This window comes from Plectrocnemia conspersa, unplaced genomic scaffold (genome assembly GCF_051122295.1).
Source record: "Plectrocnemia conspersa isolate PC_06_02 unplaced genomic scaffold, ASM5112229v1 ptg000009l, whole genome shotgun sequence".
Taxonomy (NCBI): Eukaryota; Metazoa; Arthropoda; class Insecta; order Trichoptera; family Polycentropodidae; genus Plectrocnemia; species Plectrocnemia conspersa.
The window spans coordinates 20,415,708-20,429,724 of NW_028277173.1; the positions used below are offsets into that span (position 1 = coordinate 20,415,708).

Here is a 14,017-nt window from a genome sequence, read left to right on the forward strand (position 1 = left end):
CAGACTTTATAAAAAAATTCTCTTATAATTGAATGTTGAAATTCGTGTACATATGTACATATTTAAAATGGGCTTAATGAATTTATTGAAAGTCAATGAATAAATCATATTTATTATTAAATCATCTTCATATATAATTTACAAAATAATTAAATAAGTATATTCGGTTTTAATATATTTATATTATATTCGATTTTATATTTTATATTTAAAAATAGCAAATTAATTGCAGAATTACAAATAGTAGATTGTACTTTCAAATTACACGATAGAAGAGAAATTCGTAGTGGTGACAAAAGTCTTTGTAGCTAGCTATAAAATTACGGTTTAAGCTTAATTATACCATTGAAAAGCGAGTATACAAAATGGTTCCGAGACTAATGCTGTATATCAGGGGTAACCAAAACGTCGACCGCAAACACATTTTAGGTAGCTCGTAGGAGTAATACTGTCGAATAAATCTGAAAAGCCGGAAATTATTTCCAGCATTTCAGCACTCGAAGTCAAAAAAATAGCACGCGAAGATGTATTTATAATTTAAGCTTTAAACTGTTTGGTTTAACTTGTACATACTTTATTTTAATAAATATATAATTATTATTAAATGTGAAAGCAAAGTTATTCATAATAAAAAAAATCTTGGAAATGTTTCTGATAACATATGCCCTTGATTGTTATATAAAAAAATATTTTAATATACAGGAAGTTATATTGTCACACTATATTATATTTATATGAAACTTCATTATATAAATTAATTTATTTGCGAAGGGATGTGAATTGTCGCGCATAAACATCCGGTGCTACTATTAATTATTGTTACACTTGCGCTCTATAAATTGTTAGAGGTATTGAACAATTAAGCATCTCAAAGAGAACATAATTATTTATTATTAAAAAGATAATATCTAAATTTAATAAAGTATGTAAGATTGTCATTTCTGTTTTTTTCAAAAACATAACTTGATTATTTTTTTAGTTTATTGACCACGAAAAATAGATCTTGCTGTGTTTTTCCAATGGGTGATAAATAGTAAAAAAATATGTATTCTCCGTTGATTTTTTAATGAGTACATTACTGGTTTTAATATATGCATAATTAAAATCATGTTTCATTTTATTTTTTTATATAAATCTACAGATTTTTATATACAAAATTATGTACAAATAATTTTTGCGCTTTGTGCTTTTTATGTCTTATAAATGTTTTAACTACGCATTTTACGAGGAACGGTTTTAATTTTACCGTCTAACAACGTGTTAATCCTGTGTACCATAAATATATTACTACGTCCTTTAACATTGTCACGTTTGCTGTGGAGAGCGTCCTTAATCTGTTGGCTCTTAATATTTTATACGAACGCATCAAATGGGAGCTTTTTGAGATTTCCCCAAAGCTCCGCTAACGATAAAGTTTCTAAACATTGCCGACATTAAATTATAGCCCCAAACCTCGCTTACTTTTAATTTTATATAATATTTTAGTATATATTTAGCAATATGTGTTTTTTGTTAACTTTCAGATTTAGGAGCTATTTCAAAAAGGCCATTTGCGGCTGGCATGGATACATTAAGAGGAAAACGACAAAAAATTTGGCCGTAGAATCACCCCAGTTGGCCGACAGGCACTCTAACTCGGGATCGAGATCCAGATCAGGTTTTTACTCATTAACGTAATTACCAAAAGTCTTATTCAATAGTTTTTTTTTCCTAATCCATAATCATAACATTATTTTAAATTAAACGAGATTAAAGTTGGTTTTATATAACATATTTACTGTGTATTATATTTTCACATTTGACTAGCACATATAACTATCTTCATATTAAGGTTACGGATATAATTGTACCCTTTTCATATTATACGAGAGATGTTTGAAAAGTAAAGATAGAAGGCTAATACAGATATAAGCAAATTTCTAAGGCAAAGTTTACCGGACAGTATGTGCTTAAAATGATTATATATGTCTTTGAAAGCGCAAGTTAGTTAGTAGCAGATTCTCCTTTCGCACATAAAAAACGAATCTTGTATAATTTTAAGCACACACTTTAATCACAACGTTGCTGTATTTTTTTTTTTTTTTGCTAACCTATTTAAAAAATTACCTTTACTAACCTTGTATCTTTACTTTTTATTTTTATTTTCTTTAATCTTCAAACACAGTTTAAAATTGAACATGTTTGTAACATATTAATTTTATAAAATAATTATTATATTTGTACAGAAAAATCTATTCTATAATTATCGACTATGTGAAACATTGGAGTCCTATTTAGCCGATGAATTGAATGATCTTTTTTGTCTTGTCGTATTTACAACCTTGGCAACATAACCGTAATTGGGATTGCCTTTTCAGGTGCCGCAGAAGATTACAAAGTAGGAAACAACCTAAGCACGCAGACGTGCGATACAAGGTACAGTGTGAGCCAGGGGCTGCCGATGGGGCCGAGGGTGCAGTCTAACCGTGAGGGAGGCTTATTATATCGAAAAGAATCGCACAGAGTTCGATTTCCCCAGCAAGACCTCTACAAATACGACCGACCCAACAATTGTTGTTTACACTCCGCTGACCAAGACGTCAAAGTCAAATTCAACCTCACCAGTCGTGTTTAAACAAAATTAGACTAACGTATTTAAAGGCAGAGAAGTTACTACATCTATAAAAAGAAATTATTTTTAAACTAAGTTGAGAGTCTTTGAAACTTATTAAATAGCTTAATGTAAAGGATATAATAATAACCGAATATTGCTTTTCATGAAGTGGCTGATATTAATATTTAAAAATAGAAAGCAAATATTTTCAGAAATACCATTTTTAGTATCATATTACTATATATTTTTTGCAGTAGTCTTTTTTTGACGAGAAAATAACGTATTTACAATTTTTATTTTCAGAGGCTGAGAAATTTGTCATTGAAAAAATTCTATCCCCTAACGATGCAGCTTATACAATAAATTGATACAGAATTAAATTATACATTTCTTTACTTTCTAAAACAGCAAAATCTATAGCTAGTTTTCTTTCATATACTAATAAATAACAAATGGAGGTCTTTTGGTGATCATTTTAAAATCACCTAAATAATTAACGGCTCTTTCCAAAAACTACAAAATATATTTTGACTCCAAATTATATAAAAATCCTAATTATAAAAACAATACTTTTAGACTATTTGGAGAAAGTAAATATCAACCACATGAAAAACACTTGATAATTTTTGATAACGCTAATATCTATAAACCGTTTTTGCTATTTAAAAAAATTTCTTTGTAATGAGCATAAAAAAATCATATCGCAAATAACACTTGTGCAAATTATTTTTTACGTTATATCTTAGAAGTCTTACTATTTATTCTATTATTTAACTGGCTTTTGTGACAATAATAGCTGAGTTTATCTACAGATAGTATTTTTTTATTACATATTAGAAATGGTTTTAATAATTGATAATTGATGTTACAATCTTAAAAAATTAATAAAATAAAAATCTATGGAAATGTATATCTTAAATACTTTCAAAGACTTTCAATCTAGTAAATATGATGATAAAATATTAATAGTTAATTTTTGTTAAGATAATATAGCGTTATTATTTTATTTTTAATAATACTAAAAATATCAAGTTATTATAAATAAAAATGAATAAAATATAATTTTTCAAGTATATATTGTTAAAAACACGAATTAAAACTTTGCTCGTTATAGGGTCGTCTCTATCCATAATTGCTAGGGGTGAAAGAGAATCTGGATACAATTTAATGTTTTACATAAATTATTAACCAAGACTTTTTGTACGCAGTTAACTGTAATATAGTAAAGGCTGAAGATTTTTTAACTAATGTCCTTTTATATAATACTGCAATAATTGGTACTTTCTACGACATATTTAATTCGAATGTCAAAAAATATTTTTTGTTAATTAAAATATTTTAATATACAATCAAACTATAAGTAAAATGTATTCACTTATACTTAGAATGTTTTTCTACGGCGATAATGTTTTATGATAGGTAAAATAGCATGTGAATACTTAGAAAAACTATATTGATATATAAGAATTGATTTTATGGGCAATAATGGACAAAATATATCACACGTCGTCATTGATGTAAAAAATATTCCGAGAAGAAACTTTACGCGTATTTTAGTGTGATGAATTTTACATGGGGAAAACGCCATAAACTATTTATGTTTGTATTATACGAGGGCCACTCCATGAGTTTTGTCCCATATTTCAAGCAAAACGAAAGGGAAAATTCGATTTAAAATGATTCAAAAATATTTTCGAAAAGGATGCCTTAAATAATATATACAAAAGAATATCCTTTTATCTTTATTTTTATTTATATTTATTGTGAAAGCTACTATGTACCTACGAAACCTAACCTGTGTAATAAATTATTCTTGCACAGTAAAATATCCATCGAATTAGGGCCAGTTGTTGTCTTTTCAGACTATTCAATACATTTTCATACAAACGTCATTATAATACTATAACTAATTGCTACATTTTTTATCATAATAACTTCAATCCAGATTCATAAATTCTTTTAATTGCTATAATTGACTCGAGCGGGTATACGGGTAGCAACAATGCTTAAAACATTCCTATTAAATTTCTCAATAAGATTTTAATTATTGCGGTCAAATTTTTGATAAATGTTATTCTACATATCTATCGTTTTTTTATTGCGGAAACCACATTTTTCCATTTACTTGCAAAAGTTAAGATAGAACAGATTTGAAAATCTTTGCAAATTAAATAACTAACATTAAAATATATATTTAATATTAGGTTGCTAGGATAATATATTCAGTTTATGACCTTTAAATACAAATACATTTAATAATCAATAAAATTGACAATTTATTATTTATTCTACATAAAAGTTAATGTCGAGATTGAAATATTTCATAGCCCAACTTGTTCATTTTTGTCGGGCATTGTCGTGGAAAAGAATTGGACCTTTTTGATAGACAAGAACGGGGACTAAACATGGTGCATTTTTATCGATTCTCAACTGTAATAGTTTCTCCATGATTCAAAATTGTGTGGTGGATTATACTAAGCGCAGACCAAACGCAATGTATTTTTATGATGCGGTTTATCATTGAAATCAAATCCTTATCATTTCCATGAATTCATTATTGAACCTCACAGCACTGCTTTCTTAAAACTAAAAGCACTGTTCAATTTAAGAACATTTTATGCTGTTCACTTATCATTTTCTTATAGCACAAGTCGAAGCAAACTTAATAAAAAAATTAAAATTTAATAAATAATATGAACATCATTACTAGCAACCTAATACTAAAAAACAACAACATAAAAAATAGTTTTAAATTCTAAATATCCTTATTAACCACTGGATGTATTCGAATCATTTTAATTTAAGCACAAATAGTAAATACAAATAGTTTTCATTATTATGGTAAATATATGTACATATATAACATATAAAGTTGTACAAAAATTACTTTCAAAAAAATATCGTTATATAACTACATATGTTTCTTTGACTAATACAGCAGATTCTAAAATATCTTGAACTTTCAGTATATTTAAGTTTTTATGAGTCATGTTTAGTGAATAAATTCGGTTACATGTTTTTTTCAGATATTGCAAAAAATATAATATATTTCATCTTAACCCTTTGAGATATCTTTGTTTGGGAAATAAGCTTAATAATAGTAAAAACACATATAGAAAAAGGGTTTTCGATACGCGCTTTAATAAACAACAGTATGCCAAGGGATTTACGTCTCTCTTACGGAAGAGAAGCAAAAAGCGATCAATGTTGACACTTTTCGTTTCACAACAATGATATATCGTTGCGTCATAGAATAAAATCATCAACGTCTTTCAGATAAGTATTCTTTATATATTATAATATATACTATACTTTAATAATGCTTAGACGAATAAAAAAAATTATGTAGTATTTAATTTTTTAAATGTATTGTGCAAACCCAGTTCTTTATTTTTTAATAAAGAAAGATTTTCTAAATTTAATTTAGAGTAGCTATGTATAACATTTTTAGAACATCCATTTATAATGAATGAATGCTTAGAACCAAACTTGCAGTATTCATTGCCAATTAATAATAATTAGAAATAAATAACGAGAAAATGGAAAGCGAGATTGTATTATATATTAGTATGACTGCCGAATTTTAATTTTTAATCAGGAATTCGATAAAAGGCGACGTCCTAATTAAAAGTTGTTGATAAAATATAATATAATGACTGTGTACCGTGTACACGAAATAAAATTATCTAATACGAGCTTACTATTCTTACGTAGTGATAACACAAATACAATTCAAACCGTATATAAAACAGTGCTTTCGCACCATTTTGTCAATCCAACAGAAACGTTTCGCTTACGATCAGCACACAACTACCGCAAAATTGTACCTTATAAATACAAATCGTATAATATCACGTAATTATTGTTGTTATTTAACATTTTTTTATTAAATGCATTAATAATAGACACGCAATAATCACCGGCACTCGATCAAGTTCATTAAAATGGCGTTCAGTCGCGCGCAAACTTGAGCACGCGTTACTCGTTCCGTTGCAACATGTTGTTATCGTTTTATTTGCAATTAAATTAAATTAATTAAATATATATTTTTGTAAAAATACATGGTAAATATTTAACAATGTATTAAAAATTATGTTAAAAACATTCGTTCATCAAATCGATTGCCGTTTAAGATCATATGTAATGTTATTAAATCGGCTAATGAATGTATAGTGCAACAAATGTAGAGTTTTAACAATAATAATATATAGTAATAATATGTAAAGTATGCCGTGAATACAACGATCGCGTGTTATTTATTTAAATCATATTACGTAATGTTTGGTATAATTATTATTAAAAACTATTTCACAGTCAGGATTTCCCATATTATTTTATAAACATATAGTAATTATTTTAATATGTGTTACAAAACCAATTGTTTCTAATGGACATGCCAAACACAAGACACGGAACATTTAATATATATTTTATTTCAATTTTAATATATTCTTTACTACAAAGCATATTTATATATAAATTCTTTGATTAAAATTGTATAAAAAATTTTTGCGAAATTCAATATTTTTGCAAAATTTTTTTATTAAAAATATTATTTTTAATATAAAACATATTGATTACAAACATCTTATCATTTAAAATCATGATACATTTAAGACGTACGAAATAATGTTATAATGTACAAAATATAATATATTATTATAATAAAAATACACATGTTTATGTAAATTGTTTTTGAGAAAATAAAACGAAAATATTTTACATGAAAAGTACTATTTCAATGTTGAGTTTTTCGTAATCATTTGAATTAATTATTTTCGCGATAAGCTTCAGCTTTCTTTTATGTGTTACGCAATATACTTAAGTAAAAATTGTTACCTTTACAGTCTTCAATCGTTACTTGTAGGACGAGCATCGTATTCATACTATACTTGTGTATCGTTACCAGCAATGGATCCCAAAATTATATTGCTCTCTTTAAGCATACTATGCGTCTCTAATGGTAAGTAAACAAAATAAATAATTCATCAAAACATGATATATTAAACCAAAAACAGCTCAATTAGCCGTAGAAAATTTGGACTTGCTGGGCAAGGATATATTGACTCGGACGAAAAATATCGGTCTGAATTTGAAGGACGCTCTAGAAAAACTTGATCCACTCAGGAACTTCGAGTTTCCTGATTTTGCCTCAAGAAAAAATTCTGAATCGGTAAGGGTCTTCCATGTATTTATTTACATTTCCTTGTTGAAATTCATCGAAGTGAAGAATATTATTTTACAATATTTTGTATGTAGAATTTTATCGATGTAGATACCACAGCTTGGTGTGGTTCGTGGAGTTGTAAAATGTTTACGAATCCAGAAAAATATGTAACCAATTATGTGAGTATTATGTATTATAGGAAAGCTTTAATGCATGATGCTGCAAATATATTATTTATTCACTACAATGTAACATAAGTAATCAAAATTAGATTTTTAAATGTTATTTTTAATTTTTACAGAATTCTCATGAAGAGAAATCCAGTGAAGAGAATACATCAAAAGAAGGTTAGAATTATTTAATATTTTCAATTAACTTTACACTAAATTAATATCAAGTTTAGATAAGTTTGTAAATATTTTATATTATAAAAATTTAGCTTAAAATTTATATTTTATTTATAACAAATCTTAGTCAAATATTACCAAACTTCACTAACACATTTTAAAATATTATAGTTTATTATATTGCATCATTTTATTTAAAGCAAAAATTTGATTAAATTTATAAAAAGTGCATATAATTTCTTATGTGATTTAATAGAGGTTGTGTGAAAATGCAATTTGTGTGATTTAATAGAGGTTTTACTATACTATTTACTTATGAACCAATACATAGTATGTAGAATTTTTTACATATTTTAAATATATTAGTTTATTTTGCAGCAAATTTATTTTACAATACATTTTACTGGTTTATACCCATTTACGTATTTACAATTTTATTATCAGCTACAATATAATAAAACATAAAATAAAACTTTGGTGATTATAACTTAAGATAAATATCGAAAAACATTTTACAAGAAAGAGATAATAAATAAATAATAGGTTAAGTGCTAATTTACGTACATTTATCTGAAGATTTGTAACCATACTTTTTTACGCATAACTTAAGAAAAATCACAAATTACATTTACGTTTAGCAATTCATTTAGTAAATATTTTTAGTTCTTAAATATTTATATAAATAAAATAGGAAATTGCGAAATTAAAGTAGCACCGAAATTGTGTCAATGCATATTCTTAGGAAGCTGTCACGGTCACGTGCTACTGATAGTAAGGAACTTACTTTCTAACGGTAATGATTGCTTATCGATTAGTGTACTAATGACTAGATAAGATCATAATATATTATTATTTGATTTTTTATTAGATGCTATAAAAGTGTTTTGTTGAAGCATGTAACATTATGGTACCTACTGATGATTTGTCAATATTTTTAAAGATCACTCATGCACTTACAAACCATTAAGACCCAACATAAATATATCTATAATACATATATTAAAATTTATACTATGTTACGTTAAACTGAGCAAAATACAAATCAAGATTCACAACAATAACCAATCTAAGAATACATACATATGTATGTTCAGATTATATATTGCATATTTACATGCATATATATTCAGGTATATATGCATATGGAAATAAAATATTGCTGCAATTCTATAAGTTATTAGTACAATAAGAGAAAGCGCTTTCGTAATAATATTTTCATAGTTCACTTAATGTGAAATTTTAGCACTTAAACTAATAATATTGGTAATTTATTCCCTTACATTTTAAATGTAACTTTATATTTTTTCTTAATTATTTATAAATACCTTGCGTTTTAATTCTTAATAAATGTATTTATTCTGCTATCCAAACATCTTTTAAAATAAACCCATGAATTAATTATTGCATCTGAACAAACCTGCTTTTGCCAAGGTATTGCCCTTTTCGTACATTTTATCAACAAGTAGTCATCTTCTTGCATTCATATGCATACATTTGCATACAATTATACAAATTAGCGTTTTGTTTCATCTGAGTATACATTTACATAATATTACAATACATGCACGTCAGACTCTGACATAGCGTTTATGCTATAAAATTATTGCATACTCCGTATATTCCTATCAGATTTATTTTCGACAATTATTAAAAATTTTAAACATTACTTCAAACTATAAACATCAGCTCTTTTATCGTGTGATTTATGCTTTTGTCAAGCCTCGAACTTAAGACATATTATATACTGTATTATTAATTTTATCTTAGATGTACACAAAATGTTTTAAGAATGTTTTACTTAATAATTTAATGTCATAGTAACCCAAATATATTAAATGGTCATATTTTAGATGAACTACATAAGACTTCCTCGCTAAAGTGACAATTTAAAATTTGATGACATTATACTTTTGGACAGTATCAAACATTTTTCTTATTTATCAGTAGAATTTCGAACGTTATTTCGCACGCATTTAATAAAAAAAATTATTATATAATCAGAAGTTAATTAATATAAATATATACAGCTATACGTATACATTGTATACGATATACCGACCCCTAATATTATTTTTAAAGACATTTCAAACAGTCGTTTTTTCTGACAACTTTCACATTTTCGTGACCTGAAAGCCATTCAACGTAAGCCTCACAGGATGTGTCAGCTGTCAGTTTCTTGACAGCGAATTTTCTTCTACTGTTAATAGCTCACGCGTCAAACACATAACTCCTGTATCTTGCATTCTCTCGCAACTCGTGTTAGGGTTTACAGCCCTACTTGAAGCAACTTTAAATTAGCATAAGGCCTAGTTAAAGCCGATAATGTAAGATAAACTTCAAGTAATTTATATCAAAGGAAACTCTTAAACAAGTCTAAAAATATGTATAATATTAAGAAGCTATTCACTATAAAAAATATTTTTTATTATGTTTCAGAACACTTTTCACGACATTTAAGAAACAACGGGTTACTGTCAATAACAGGTAATAAAATAAATATATTGTAGCATTTTTTTTTATTGACACATTATTTACTTTCAGAGGATGAAAAACCCGATTGGACTCATGAAAGTATATTTTTTGATATTTTACGTAATATAAATCATCACGTTCTTAATCATAAACTAATATAAAAATACAATTTAGATCAAAAAGATTGGTATATCAAATATCCAGCGTGCGGCGGTGTCAATCAGTCACCTATTGATTTGATTAAAAGAGAAGCCAAAGTAATTCGTCACGGAGATTGCCTTCATTGGAGCAATTATTTAAACAACAAGTTCCTGATTTTGAACAACACTGGACACACAAGTAAATATGTTATATTCGAGTGTAGTGATTAGGGACAAATAACTATAGAATACTTTTTAAATATACTGTTACACACACATGAATAAAAATTGAATCGTAAAAAAATACTAGATTTATAAGGATGGGTACATTTCCTGATTGTTTTAAGATCAGTAAAGTTATGCCATGAGGGTGAAAGGTCAAAAATAGACTACCATAACTATAGACTCATATAAGCATTCCAACTTTATAACAGATTAGATCTTCACAAAATTAATATAGCTTTATAAAATTACCCAATATATAAAGTTTAGTGTTTATTTGGTATATTTATGGATCTATCGTAAAGTTATATCTGCGACCGTTATATAAATGTATCAATTTAGAAGTTTCCCTTAGACTGTATTATGTTAGATAGAGTTCTATTTTTGTACCTTTTGTATTTCTAATATTTATATTAATGACGAACAAAAATAAAGTTGAATGCAGATGACACTATGATATTTTATCGTGACGTTCATTGAAGAGACCGGTAATCAAATATGCAATCGATTAATGATGAGAACATAGAACGTAAGGACACAACAAAATATCTTAGTCGAATCGCTGAAGGTCTCACTTTTCAATATTAATTAGGATATATAATACAGTCAAAAATATTGAAATTTTAAATACATTTCAAGGTATTTTGTCAGGTGCTATATTTAAGGCCGTCTATTTTGATTTAATCCATACTCACATTGTTTTATGTGGGAATGTACTGACAAATTTAGAATGGCCAACCTTCAAGTGATGTAAACTAGAGCCTATAGATACTTTCCAAAAGAAAGAAAACATATATCCTGAAACTAATAGTTTACTGGGAAACTGAAACTGTAGAAAACGAGTATTAAAAATGTATTAAAAATATAGCATTTAAGCAAACACCGCTAAATCTGGTATAATTATCAACAGAACCTTTTAAATACTTTTTGTATATTTTACGATTTATCTATTTGCATATTTTGCGATTTCACTAAAATTTATAATAAATTTTAGCATTTATAGAAAATTGCTCAAAATTCACTAAACAATTAAATTAAAGGTGGCTGCTATGGCAAATAATATTAAAAATAATAGCATACGTTCTGAAATGGTTTCATACTTACTGAAAATACCACTGATATATCGTGCTAATATTATATTAACAAATCGCCATAATTTAATAATATTTCTGTTTAATTGTCACTATAAATATTCATCATATCATCGGAAATCATTGTCACCACTTCGTAAAAATTGATTTATTAATCATTTAATTATAATTGCTGGCAAATTAAATTTATATTATAAAATTCTCGCATCTATTCTAAGTACGCTTAAACTGCATACTGACTCGCTAATGCGCATGCGCAAGTCATGCGATTAAAAAACCGAATTCAATTCTCGCCAAATCTGCTACGTCGATAAAACTAGCAAATTTTAAAAATAAAAGTTTTTATTTACTTATTACTGTTAATATTATTTATGTATACGGCGCATCAAACGCATGTACAATATGAACCTCACGTTACTGATATACAATATGTTTTACAGTTGAAGCCCAATCAACGTTTGCGAACTTCTTTCCTCTTCCGACACTAGAAGGAGGTCCTCTCAAGGGAGTGTACAACTTTGCCAGCATGCATTGGCACTGGGGTAGAAATAATGAAGAAGGATCAGAGCACACATTAAATTCAAAAGCATTACCAATTGAATTGCACATCATCCACTACAGTTCTAAATTCAAGTTAGTATTATTTAAAGCGTTTGCAATTTTCTAAAAAAATATTATAATTTGGTATTGCTCAATTTCAGATCACTTACGCACGCCATAGCTTCTGGAAAACGAGATGCTTTAGTTGTCGTTGGAATCTTGTTCGAGGTTCACTCACTTTATATATTCTTTAATGCGTGTTTTGAAAGTTACGTTCAATAATTATATAAACGGTATTTCAGTTATCAAGTTTTCCCACTCTTGGCATGTCTTCACTTACACGCTCAATGTTGAAAGCTAGAAACCAAGGAGTGCAAAAAGGAGCTTTGCCATTAGGTCAGCTGGGACTAGGCTTTTCCGATGGCTTTTATACATATGATGGTTCCTTGACCACTCCTCCGTGTTATCCCATCGTTCGTTGGATTATAATGATGAAACCACTTCCGATAACCCTACACGATGTAAGTATGATTTATTATAGGTAAATTGTAATATTATATATTCATCGTTGACGTTGTTCACAGCTCAAAGTGTTCCGCGCCGTAAAAGTTGATGGTCACTCACTAGTAGACAATTATAGGACAGTACAACCACTCAACCGTAGAGAAGTCCACATATACAACAGTTGCAGACACTTTCGTTGATTAACTAAAAAGTCCACAGCCTTTCTATTTTGACATGTTTAAATATGTTCCTGTATATATTTATAAGCGACCTAAATTATTTTTTAATGTTAAGAGTTACTACTATTCGTACATATTTACATTAACACTATCTGTGATTTGTATTAATAAATTGTACTAAATATAAACATGTTTTTTAATTACCGAATAATTTCCTTGAGTTACAACCATGGCTTATGTGGAGTTTGAGTCGGAGTTAATGTCGTAAAAAATTGACCGACTCCAACATTTTTTTTAATTTTCTTTAGCACATTGAACACGTGTCCATAAAAACATTGTAGACACGGGAGCCGTTTTCAGTGCGATTGTAAGACGTGCTATGTAGCCCAAAATTATTTAGCATCGCTAGTGATGTTTGCATTTCATCTCAGCAACACAGAAAAACAGTTTCAATTTACACTATTTTTTATAGCTTTAGTTCGGTCATTCTTATGTTATTAGAATCAGCTTAATTCTGCATCAACCTATACCTACACTTGCATATACGGAATACATATGGTAAATTATTTATTATTTTTAAGAAATACATTATACACATACACGTCAATATACATATGTGAATTAGGTAGACATGGCCTTTTTTTGATTAATGCTTTTTGAAATACTTTTATTCTTTTAATATTCAAATACTTCATCCAATTTATATTCAATATTTGAATAGTTGAAAACTGCGAATAATTGAGAACCCTACTCCACTACAAC

General features: G+C 27.5%; 2 protein-coding genes across 5 annotated transcripts in view; both read left to right on the forward strand.

Moving 5' to 3' along the window:
• The window catches only part of LOC148232192 (tachykinin-like peptides receptor 86C), an 88,068-nt gene extending 84,962 nt beyond the window's left edge, over window positions 1–3,106 (forward strand). The window contains exons 9-10 of the mRNA XM_088192438.1: window positions 1,524–1,657; window positions 2,358–3,106. Coding sequence (XP_088048564.1) covers window positions 1,524–1,657; window positions 2,358–2,614 — 391 coding nt within the window. The 3' untranslated portion in view covers window positions 2,615–3,106. The remainder of the gene's footprint in view (window positions 1–1,523; window positions 1,658–2,357) is intronic.
• A 2,924-nt stretch (window positions 3,107–6,030) lies between these two features.
• Window positions 6,031–13,443, forward strand: LOC148232193 (carbonic anhydrase 1-like). Of its 4 annotated transcripts, none has more exons than XM_088192777.1 (11): window positions 6,031–6,448; window positions 7,461–7,556; window positions 7,612–7,766; window positions 8,062–8,107; window positions 10,544–10,591; window positions 10,649–10,678; window positions 10,754–10,918; window positions 12,473–12,665; window positions 12,734–12,800; window positions 12,875–13,093; window positions 13,157–13,443. In XM_088192777.1, exons 2-11 carry the CDS (start codon window positions 7,505–7,507, stop codon window positions 13,274–13,276), a joined length of 1,095 nt encoding a protein of 364 aa, XP_088048903.1. In that variant the 5' UTR covers window positions 6,031–6,448; window positions 7,461–7,504; the 3' UTR covers window positions 13,277–13,443. The 4 variants fall into 4 exon arrangements, with proteins under 4 accessions (XP_088048903.1, XP_088048900.1, XP_088048901.1 ...); XM_088192774.1 differs by having other exon boundaries at window positions 6,032–6,448; window positions 7,441–7,556; XM_088192775.1 differs by lacking the exon at window positions 6,031–6,448 and adding an exon at window positions 6,511–6,657 and having other exon boundaries at window positions 7,441–7,556.
• Window positions 13,444–14,017: the final 574 nt, after the last annotated feature.